Source organism: Strix aluco, chromosome 8, assembly GCF_031877795.1.
Source record: "Strix aluco isolate bStrAlu1 chromosome 8, bStrAlu1.hap1, whole genome shotgun sequence".
NCBI lineage: Eukaryota > Metazoa > Chordata > Aves > Strigiformes > Strigidae > Strix > Strix aluco.
The window spans coordinates 27,384,916-27,397,050 of NC_133938.1; the positions used below are offsets into that span (position 1 = coordinate 27,384,916).

General features: G+C 35.7%; 1 protein-coding gene across 1 annotated transcript; it reads right to left on the reverse strand.

Moving 5' to 3' along the window:
- Nucleotides 1–6,516: 6,516 nt before the first annotated feature.
- Nucleotides 6,517–12,135, reverse strand: RGS21 (regulator of G protein signaling 21). Its single transcript, XM_074832776.1, has 4 exons — nucleotides 11,995–12,135; nucleotides 10,597–10,763; nucleotides 9,440–9,639; nucleotides 6,517–6,675 (listed from the first exon to the last, which is right to left on the reverse strand). The coding sequence occupies exons 1-4, from the start codon at nucleotides 12,035–12,037 to the stop codon at nucleotides 6,633–6,635; spliced, it is 453 nt and encodes a 150-aa protein (XP_074688877.1). The 5' UTR covers nucleotides 12,038–12,135; the 3' UTR covers nucleotides 6,517–6,632.

Here is a 12,135-nt window from a genome sequence, read left to right on the forward strand (position 1 = left end):
GAAGTTCTCCTTCCTGCTCTGTGTTTCCAAATTAGTCAAAACTGCAAGAGATAAATTTGTACCTAAACTTCAATACCCTGAGATGGACCTAAACCAAAGCACAAAATCTAAACAGATGGTACGTCTTGTTAAAGAGCAGAAACCTTATTTCCTGCAGTGATGTGGAAAGGAGGATGAAGATGGCTGTGGGAGAAGCAGACCAAAAGGCCCTTGAAACAGTACTGTTTGTTATACTTTGGTGTCTCTAAAGAGATTCAAAACCAGAAGAGTATAGCGGGGCTAATTAGCTACTGGCCCAGCCAGGTCACCTAAAATAAATGCTTTTTCAGTCTGATGTCTCCAGTCCACTTAGCAGTATCCAGATTTCTGTGTTTTTCTTTCCAAAAGCTCATCTTTACCATGGCAGTTCAGTTACATACCTGTTTGCCTTCAAGAGTTTTTAATGTCTTCCTCTAATCCTAACATCATGAGAGCAGAAGCTGCTGTCTTCCCTGCATCTCCTCTCCATACCTCTTACTAGCTTCCTTCTCTTTGTAAACCTGTGAGACAAGAGGGACAACCTGGGCTCCTCCATGTGTTAGTTCCCTCTTGTGTTACTGATGCTGGCCTACTCTCAGCAGCCTCCTGAACTTGCACAGACAGGGATGTGGTTTCAGGAGCTGTCAGTCAGTCCTGCCTGACAGATCCACCTGGTGGCTTCTCCCATCACTGTGTCTCAAAAAAGGCAGGAAATTCCCTTGTTTGTATCATTTTCATTCCCAGCTTTGACAGTATTTGAGTACATGCATAACTGCAGACTGAAAAGATTCAACAGGTTGGTTCATATATATATATATATGTACATAAAGTAATTTGCTAATAGTGTTGGAACACTGGTGTTCAGCTTCCACTGAAATACATTTGAAATATACTGCAAATATTATAGAGACCCATAAATCCACTAAAGTACACTAATTGCTAGGAGGATGCAGATGGTTCTGAATGTAGCTCAAAACTCTAATCAGAGCAAATGTTAGTTGTTCTAATTTCATTTTTAAAATAGTCATTCAGTCTTAATGCCAACAGTGCTATCTAAAAAACTGCCACAAGATGGTACCACAGTACTTTGTAAAATGTTGAAATTACCTTATCAAACCAACTATTTTTTTAATATAGGCGTAATGTAAAATAGATGTGGGTACAAAACATATCTTTATTTTAAGATAATTCCTCTTAGTGCTGTAGAAGTCCTCTCCGCAGAACTTTGAATTGCTCCTATAAATGCACTAGCAGTTGGGTCGGTCTGTCTGTCAACACTGATTCAACAGGACACCAATGTTTGCAATGGGCTTTCCCACCATAATTACTCAAGAAAGACGGTTTAGGTGCTTAAAGTTAAGCAGATTAAATATTTTCCTAAATTACTGCCTAAATAAGCAAATTAATCTTGATGTCTCTCTTGATTTTTCACCTTTCTTCTCCCATGTGTTAGCCACTGTAACATTTTCCAGTTCTTTGGTAAGAACAGTTGTGCCTGAATTGTATAAAGACATTTCCCTGAAAATGCCAGGAGTCAAGGGAACAAGAAACCTGGGCAGTTTTGCTGTATGGGAATTGAGCACCAACTTTGTGTTCAGTGTCTGCTGTAGCAGTGGGGTCAGTGTCCAGCTGAAGTGAATTACGGGCAGAAAAGAATTATTTAGGGGTGAAGCCCATCTGTGCCAGTGAGGATTTCTTTTCTGGTTCATTATCTACTTATTATTCCCGTGAGTATCCAGTCTCACAGGAATTCTGTCCTTTCCCTCAGGATAAACATGGATAATAAAGCCTAATAAAGCCTCAATCTGTATTGTGTAGCTGTAATCCCGTCACTCTGGTTCCTTGAATCATACTCGATGTCTTCTGATTTTATGCTGCTATAACACCCATGGCTCACATCTCCTTGACTAGGACACTGTATTTATGCTCATCTCTTTAATGTTTCTTCATAAATCAAACATCTGTTGCCCTAATTTCCTTGTCACTGAATTCCTGACAATTCACTAATATCTTTCGGGTAAGTGAGGTGCCTCTAATTTCAAAATGCCAATGTGTGAAAATTCTCTGCCCTATGAATACTAATAGTATTTTCAAAAAGAAATGACCCCTAAATAGTTCCAGACTCTAACGTTCAAGACGTGTATTGAATTCTAGGACTGCATTTGGACCTGTACATTCAGATCCATATGTACTGCTTTCAATCCTTGAAGCAAAGCTCAGTGGAGAGTGTTGTCTTTAACGCAAGGCCATGCACCTGGAATTCAATTTCTGTATTCCCCATTGTAGCCAAAGCCTAGAGGGGCAATGTGTAAACATTATCTATTGGTTCAGATCTTGGAAAGGTGTTTTTGATAAGAGTTAATAGAGACACCTGAATGAACAAGCTCTTATACCAAGGTGCACAATGTCTTTCAACAGTATTACTAGATATCACCTGCCTAATGGGATGCATGTCAAGCTCTCTTAAATATATTAGATTAACATTTATGAAGCTGAATCTCATTACATTTTTTCTGTCATTATTCTGCCACCTCTGTGCAGTTCCTCTGCAATTACATTGTACTACCTTCCTTTTTAATGCCTGCAGATTTCATTTGCATATGAATTTCCCTTCCTTTTACATAATTGAAGAACTTAAAGGAGATCTCTAAAGGGCTGTAATTCCTTTTGTCATTTCTTTTTTTTCATATGGACTGCCAACAAAAGATCAATTCCTGGGATAATTTAAAATATATCATTGACATAAAAATTAATAATAACACCAAAATACTATTTAAATTTATTACAAAAATAAGATGTGAGATACAGTTTTCTTAAAATAAAACCAGATGATTTTGTGTCATAGACTGCAATGTTTCTGTAAGCACTCTGGTAAGCAATAACTCATAGGAATTGTCTGATGGGCTTCAATTATCAATGCATGAAAACCTGTTTTCATAGAGGACAGTAAAGTATGAATGAATTCATATTTTTGTCCATTCTAAAAGAAAACAAAACAAAACCCCCCTTTGTTTAAGAAACAAAAGTTTTTATTTTTGTAATTATTAAATCCATAGATACTATTGACCTGAAATTGCATTTTTAGGGGGTAAGTACTTAGTGGTGGTAGGCATTGTTTTTTATTAATTCACTTCACAGAAATCTGTGGAGATTTTTAGCAGACCAGATGAACTTTTTTAAAAACTGGAATCCTCCATTTGTGTCCACCTCCAATTCTAATTTCAGTTCAGAATACAGACTTATTATGTAGTGGCAATAAAACGTGTTAGTCCTAATAAAAATGTTAGAAAAAGCTTGGAGAGTTACTACTAAAAAACAGCAAGCATATTTTTAAAATATCCAATTTTCCTGTTTTTAAATTTATGCAAAAATGTAATTTTGCTAAGAAAACCGATGTATTCCTGGCAACAGAATTCAGCTCCAGTGTGGTATGTCATTGTCACTACAGAGAGATCTACGTAAAGTGTGAGAATAACTGAAAAATGGCATAAATATCAAAAAGTACGAAGTCTGATCCAAGTACAGTTTATTCTAATACTTCCTGTCTCAGAATATAGAATTTCCAATACTGACTCACTACCAACAGTGAAAAACATTTGAGACTGTAAAAGGTGTCAGTATTAATGAGTCTGTCTAGTCTGGAATGTGTTGCATTTACCATTTGATGTGAAAAGATACCATGTCATAACCCCCCCTTTTATGCCATTTAACAAGTCACATTTTCATTTTATTTTCCTAAAAGACTCAGCTCTGGTAAGAAGTGGCTTTTCACTACTGCCATTTTATCTCATTACAACAGGCAAAATGATTGCATTTAGATCAAAATCCAGTCCATTTGTTCTGGAAATTAAATTCAAATCAATTTGAAACTATTCATATTGTATAGTTGCTGATGGTGCTTCAAGACGAGTGATAGCACTGTACAATTAGAATGGAATGGAAGCAAAACAGGTCCCTTCACAGTGAGGAGCTTGGGTAAAAGACCAGGTAGCAGAGTGCAGAACTTAGAAAAATATTAGCAATACAAGCCATGACATTGTCATAGTGTCAGTCCATGGCATTTTATCTGATACCTCCTAGTTTATGTAGTGTCATTTTACAGTGTCAAGAGCATTTCAGAGGTTTTCTGTTGTCAGACCATTCAGCCTGAATTTGCCTATGCATCTTCTCTATTGAATATAATGTTTTAAATAACAAACTAGTTCAACCTTTCAAAGGAGCTTCCCCTGTTCTATTATGTGAAGAATAAACTTTCTTGAGTTTGCAATATTTATACTTCTTTACATTCTTTATCTTTTATCCTTGAGCCCTGGATGTTGGGTATTTGGTTTGGCTAGTGGCAGAAATATCTGTAACTAGATCAGAAGAACTATTAATAACAGTATTTATGTGTGGTGGTAATTTAAAGACTAGAGACTCTGTAGCCTGTAGTTAACATAGTACAGTTATTCTGTACTATACATTTTTAATAAGTGTTTTTTGGCCCCTGGAATTTGGTGAAGAATTGAAAGGTGAATATACAGTGCAGCTCACCAAAGAAGCTTCATCCTAGGCGTGATTGACCAGTGTGGGAGACTGAGCTGGGTGATCTCTCTGTATGCTGCCTTGCTGTATTCCCCATGCTGTGCAGGCATGGAGATGTTGCTGCCAACACAGATAAGAACAAGAAGTTTTTTATCCAAAATACTAAACCATACATCTTCATGATTTCTTCTTTTCCTGCCCTCTTCCTTCTGCTAAAACATGATATTTAGAAGACAGCATGATACATTTGAAGTTATTCAAGAAACACAATTTAAGGATTTTTTTTTTTCCCCTTTCTTTTCTGGTTTATGAGCCTTTAAGTTATTACCGCTGTATTAGAAAAAAATGGTTTCCTTAGAGTTTTTACTGAGTACATGCTTTTGTTTGCCTTTCCAGGACTGTTATGCATAGTAGGGAAACTATTCATAAAACTAAAAATAACCTACATGCAAACCTAAATGGAAACAGATATGGATTGAGAGACAAATCCAGCTCTACTCATTTTATATGCAAATAACTGAACCCATGCAATATTGGGGAAAAAAAATAGACGGCAATGTCTCATTTAGGACAGAGAAATGATAACATGGCAGCTAGAAACTATAGCTACAATATAAAAAAAATAAGGCAGGGAATCATTTGCTCTTATATTGTCTCATTTTTCTCACTAAAGATCAAAGCATCCAGGGCCTCCTCTGAAATGTGTAAGAATACATTAAGTCTAAATTCCAAGGCCTAATATTATAGAATTTGAAAAACTGGGAAAAAATGGAAAATAAACTTTTCTGGGAGGTGATTTCTCTCAAAATGAATGGCTTAAGAATACTTAAAGTAGAGCTTTTAGTATAATTTTAGTGTCACTTTTCAGTTCTTCAAAATACTTCCCATTACCAAATGAGTATTTCAAATTAAGTTATTTCAGAATTACAATATTGAACAATTAGAGTTCCTAGGCAGTGGAGAGACAGAATATCACACCATATTTGCTGTTTTATTTATTATATATAAATATATTATATATAAATATATATTATTATTATAGTATTATGCCTTTAATTTTAATTTTGGAACAGTTCTGTCAGGTTGTGAGCATGATGGATCTGATGTGGTCTGTGACTACAGATGCTGTTGGAGCTTTAGGACTGGCACTGCATGTGAAAATTGAGTGTTGGGGTTTTTTTAATAAGAAATGTGGTGTCCACTTTGATTTATTTCTACTATTTCTATTTGGTAGGATTTTTTGTAAATCTACTTTTTTGTGCTGAAAGAGATTGAGTCCTTTAAAAAAGATAGTTCTTCTATGAACTGAGATTTTTACCTGGCTTGGACTTGTAAACAGCGGGTAAAAAAACCCCAAATAGCCACTTTTTATTTTTCAGTGAAAGCAAGTGGCAAGTGGGAGGCTTGGAGTGCAAACATGGTTTCTAATGCAACTTTTTATGAGTGCTTTTTATTTAGCTACAACAGTGTTTTCTTCCTCTTTTTATTATGGTCTAGCAAAAAAACCCACAACAAAGCCTTCCTAAAAATTCCACCATAACTTCTGTAAGATGATTACAAAACATGTAATATTCAGTACTAACACCACTGTAGTCTTCTCTTCTTTTTCCATTGTAACCCAGAGCTGTTATTACGATAAATAATTCTGGTAATGTGTTAGCTTGAGGTTCCACAGGAATAGGTGATGTACAAACTTATAAGAATACTTGTGACCCCTCTCCACAAAATTTATATCCAGGTTTTTCAAACTTTAGTGGCTTTGACAATGAAGATATTACTCAGATATTAAGGGTCTTTGCTCTGAAGGATCGCTTGGAAGCCTGAACATAGATCCTGCCTTGCCAGAGTGTCTGCATGCTCCCCAGATATGAAAGGGCGTAAATATATTACATTTTGATGGAAGATGGGGGTAAATTTTAATTTCATAACTGCTGCACAACAGGTTATACAATTGGGCCATGCTGATGCTGGAAAAGTCCTTGGTAAAGCTCTGGCGTATTGGCAAAGTTCAGTCTAAATCTTCTAAATCACACTTCAGTGCCTGGCCTTTTCCTACATCAAATTATCAGAGCTCAGGTGCTAGGCTGTGATCATTTTTTGGTGTTGTAGAAGCACCAAACATCAGTTTTAGACCTAGGAAATAAAAAGAAATACAGACCATTGGCTCCCATCTTTCACATCTGGGTGTTTTTGGATACTTTCTGAAATGGATCTTTAATAATGCTTTAATAATAAATTATATTATAGAATTTTTCAGAAATTTGATTGTTAGACTCCAAAATGCTACAATATGCTGTAGATTCTTTTGTTTAATTGCATATGATATAGCCAGATAGTGCGCTGAGGGTTTTAAAAATTAATGGTGAAAGTGCATCCAATTATCTTGGGGTATATATGAAGTTATAGTGATCATTTATTTAATCTTTGCAACGTTTCATCTTATATTTAAGTAACTGAAACAGATTAATTACTAAAAATGTTGAAAGTCTTGATCAACAACAAAAGTTTCATTAATTTTGTTAGTTAATTAAAACTAACATAGTTAGGGGGTTATGAAAGGATTAGTACTGTTACTTTCCACTTGAGTCTGTGATAGTCCCTAAAAGTGCAACTACTGTACATTTCTCTGAAACCATTCTAAAGTAATTGAAAATGTGTTAAAACCAGTCATGATGCTTTATTATTTAATTATTAAAATGAATGTCAAATGCTAAAATGTTAAGAATTAGCTACTCTTCTGAAGATAATTATGCTTGATCATAGAGAATCAGCTAGACATCATGTGGACATGCTTAGGAAGCATGGTTTTATATAGTTATCAGAACAATAACTTTTATCAAGTTTGACTATTTTATATATATTTTTAACTTATGCTGTGTTTTCAAGCAGTTAGGAATTAGAGATCCCTGGCAGCCATCTTTCTACCACTTTCTATCTCTGTTTCTGATGTGGTAAAGTCAGAAGTACAAGTTTTAAAGGACCACAGAGAGAGTTGTGAAATTTCATGATCACACATCTCTTTTCAAGGTTCTTTTTTATCCTCAGGTCCCTAACGATTGGTAGAGCAGAATTTTTTGGCTTTCTACTTGCCCTACCAAGAAAGTTCACATGATCCCACTTCTTCCTACATGTGGGAAGTTTCTTTACTGAAAATGAGAATTGGATTTGTAAGAAGGGAAGATGGCTTGCTACAGTTTTGAGTAACTGATGTAATTTCAGCAATCCTGACTGCTGTCTTTACTGTGACTTTAACGAGCACAAATCCCCTGGTGCAGAAAGGATACCAGGGCTGTGCTGCAGGCGGAAGTTGCAATTTTCCACTGAAGTATCATTGCAAAATGAATGGTAGCTGTGGGACTGCAAAACAAACCCACATCCTTCTTGTAGCTCAGCCTCAGTGATCGTGTTCATTTCTCTGTTAACCACTAGTACTGGGGAAGAAAGTCAGCAAGAAGAAAAACGAGGTAATAGAACAGATGATGGATATCAAAGAACAGATATTTTACACTCTACCTACTTACGTAAGCAGTGGCAGACATTAACCTAAGTACATAAGTGAAGGCAGTGTATTGGGGCTTTCAGACTACTTAATACCCTTTATTGTCTAAATTAATTAGTTCCTTAACATAGTTTGATAAAATAGAGAGGACCTTTTGCATAGAGGATGTGATGGTGTGTAGAAGGCATGAACAGAGTTCCAAACAGGGAGAGATTCCGGGAGATTTAGAGCAACTCTAAAGCAAAAGGATTAAATTCATATGAAATGAAAGATTTTTCTTTTTTTAAAAAAAATCTCATTGCTGTCTCTTGTATTTAGAATTAGTTTCTATAGTGAAGATTCTTCCTGCCCCATATGGTTTAAAATATTTTTTTCTTCAATGCTAGGCCACAGCTCCTTCCTTCACCTAAATATATGCAATAAATCCTCTAATAGCAATGAATGAGATCAGTGTGTGCATTTGGAGACACCTGAAGATTGCACTAGAATCCTATTATACCTTGCTCGTTTGAAAAATAATACCATGACTAAATTCTGATTTACATGATTACTTGCCTAAAACTGTTTCTCTGATGCTTGCTTTTGTGCTTATCTGTATTTCAGTAAAAAATGTTAATAATTATTGACATTACTTCTTCATGAGTGCATGGGAACAGGATCACCGACACATTTGGAAAAGTAAAGAAAATGAATCATTCATTGAAAATGTACAAAGGAAGATTTACTCAGTTTTTTTCCAAAATGCCTGCACAATTAATAAATAACACTTCAATAAAAAATTAAATGAAATAAACACAAAGGAAATTGAAGAGAGTCATATTGAAGACAGCTGTCTTACAAAACATTAATTTGCTCCAAATGCCAGGAACATTTGTTATAAAGCAGCTACCTATTTATTAAATATTATCATAGCATGTTATGTACCATATTTCTACTTCTTCTGGTTTGAATTCGTATAAAACACATTTAAAAGAGGTTTTTAAATTTTTTTACAAATTACAAATAAGATGATGAATGAATGAGTAAATGTATTTAAGTCCCCTAAAAGGAATTTATTTCTGAGGCCATACTTATAAAGAAAAATCAAAGGCAAATCAGAAAAACAAAACATTCTGCTTAAAAATGTGAAAACACTGTGACAACTAAAGTACTGGGAAAATTATCAATGACAAACTTCTTCACTAAAAAGATAGCTCAAATGTCTTGGCATATTCCATCCTGTTTCTTGACTATTTCTCCACCATTATTAGAAAGTATCATGTGCATATTGTACTTAAAAACAAGCTGGCAAAGGCAATTCTTAGATATCCTTTGTACAATCACTTTAATAAAATATTATCTGTACTGCATTGCAAGGGAGACATTTACAAATCCGTAATTCCTCAGGTATTTTCTCACAAAATTGGGAGCCATCTCTTCTGATTTCCATTCTGTTGCTTCTTTACTAGTTTCTGGTATGCTTCTGACCTTAGAAACCTGGGAAAAGAGTCCTTTGCCATGAGACTATAGATTAACCTCTGAGCATCATCAAAGCAGCTGAGGGTGGGTTCAGAGATATTCTGAGAGATGTGGGTTTTGGTATGGAAGTCAATATTTATCTGCAGGAAGAAAGGAGGCAGAAAACCGATGTCAGTTTGATTGGAAAGCTGAAGTCTGTTCATGTACAGGACACAGCCTGCATTTGAATTTCCTCCCAAATAACCTGGCTGATGCAAATAAGCAGGAAGACCATCCCTTCATTTTCTAGCCTACCGAATTCTTGATTTTATTTCTCTCTTGAAAAGATAGGGGAAAAATTGCTTCTGATTATCTCTTCTTTTTGTCAAACTAAATCCTATGAAGTACCAGTGACCAAAGAGTAAACTAGAGATGAAGGTACTCAGCATCATTTTAGGTTTGGCCTTATGTATTTTGTAAGGATTTTTTGTTTTCAACAATAATAATATGGATTTCAGTCATATGTAAGACATGGGGACATTCAAAGCATGCTCACTATCAAAGGCAAAAACCAACAGTTGAAAAGTTTGTTAGGGAGTAGAACGTAAACAATAATTTATCAGCAATTTGTTCCTTCACGGTAAGCATTTTTTAAATAATTGTAAAATTGAATGCTGTGGTGGAAATTTTTGCCAATTTGCATTTTCATTTTTATCATGTCAAAAATACCTGTACAAAAGAACAAATACAATCATTAACATCCCGATATACTGCTGGTACTTAAAATACAAAGGAAATGGTGCTTATTGCATTGTAAAAATGGTTAGAGAAAACAAATTATATTGAACATGTATTTCCTTAAATCTTAGGGTAGAAACTTCAGAAGGTAAGATAAACTCATGCCCTGTGTGAAGAATGTATTTAAAGTATAAACCACAAGAGGTCTTTGTTTGCTTCACAGATTTCTACATTGTGTTTTCTACCTGGTAAATAATTGACATGAAAATGGAAGTACAGCCACGTTGAATTGTACTTTCTGTCATTCCTGGAAGTTTAGATCTGAACTTTCCACTTGATTACTTCCTCAGTACCAAAAGTACATGCAAAAAACTATTTACCTCCTTTGGAGCATCAGCTTGTATAAAGTCAGAATAAATCTTCTGGGCTTTTGAAGCAATCTTAGTGGAGGACTTAGTTTTCTTGAAGTCTTCACAGGCCAGCCAGAACTCCACATTCTCCTCACTGAACTCTGACTTCAAAAATGTCCTAAAAGCTGCCAAGCCATCTGGGGAAAAATGCATGAGATGATGGGTAGAAGAAAACTGAAAGACCAATGCAGATCATGTGTATGTATATAGACATCCCTGTGTGTGTATATATGCAGTATATATAGTGTAACTTATGTGTCCGATACTGTTTTGCCTGTCAGACAGCAGTTAGTCTTAAGAGACTGTTGTAGGAGAAATAAATAGTAGATGAAACTATAGCGATGATAAAGTGACTAAGAGAATTCTTTCAGACAGTTACTAACTGGGGAATGCTCCCAATACCTGCCTGCCGTGGTTTGGTTTCTCTAGCACTGCTGCACTAGTCAAAAAGGGATCCTGGAGATTTTGGTCTTCAGGAGGATTTGTACTGACTAGGGAATTAGGGATTTGAGGCTGACCCCTGGTCTAAGTAGTAAGCAGAAAATTAAGTCATATTGTGGTAGTGTGCTCCTCTCGGAGCTGAGGTTAGCCTGCCTAAATAGCGCTCCCATCTCCTCTCAAGTAATGATTAAGACTTGGATGAAGAGACGGACTCTTTGTTACTTCTTTGTTTAGCATTTTTTTCATTTTTAAGAGAAAAAATAAAACAAAGAAAGGTTTGTTCGGAAGAAATTGTTTTAGAATTAATCCAAATCACAAGTTCTTAGAAAAGAAAGCTGACCGCACCCAAACTTAGTTGTGTTAGTCATGTTAATACTATTCAGAAACAGTGTGGAGGCACCCCTCAGGGTCCAGGCCACAAAGTTACTGCAGGAAAATGAGGTAGGGGCAAGGAAATTTTTAAGTTACATGTGGTTTGGGGTTTCAGGTCAGTAGGAATGGGATCTCTTGGAGAAATGACTTTGGATATATTAGAAATAGTAATTTTTTATTTGACCAGAAGTCAATGCATAGCATGTATATTTCTTTGTAACAGGAATGCCTAAGAAAACATTTGTGGGTTTTTTAAGAAGTAGAAAAAACAGAACCATTGCACGGAGAGTTTAACAACAGTAGTTTTCATAAAATAAAACTCTTTCAGAGCACTTCTGCCTTCTTAAATGTCCCTGACATTAGCCAGAAGGTATCTTGTGTTTGCAGCTTGGAGAAACATACCCCCTCTGCCTTTCAGCAGCTCACATGCCTCCAGCAGTAGCGTTCAAAGCACATGGAGAGCTGAACTGGAGAGCAGTGTGAAAACCTGACAGCACTCTTTGTGCACTGGGTTGACACACGTTTTTTAAAAAGTATTTTCCACTTATTTCTTACCTTTATTAGCTAGCAGTGTATCCACAGACTCAGACCAGGCCATTGTTTCCCCAGCGTTTGACCTGTGGAAACAACATCTATCCTTGAAAATAGCATTGTGATCTTTTGCCTGTGCAGTCTGTGGTAGCTAGTCTATTATTT

What these genes read in the sequence shown, in the direction of transcription:
- RGS21 (XM_074832776.1), bottom strand. Translation starts at nt 12,037, where the DNA reads ATGGCCTGGTCTGAGTCTGTGGATACACTGCTAGCTAATAAAG. An exon ending in AAGCTGATGCTCCAAAGGAG is followed by an intron (nt 9,640 to 10,596) that starts GTAAATAGTTTT and finishes TTCTTCCTGCAG; the next exon opens with ATAAATATTGACTTCCATAC. An exon ending in AAGAGATGGCTCCCAATTTT is followed by an intron (nt 6,676 to 9,439) that starts GTGAGAAAATAC and finishes TTTATTTCCTAG; the next exon opens with GTCTAAAACTGATGTTTGGT.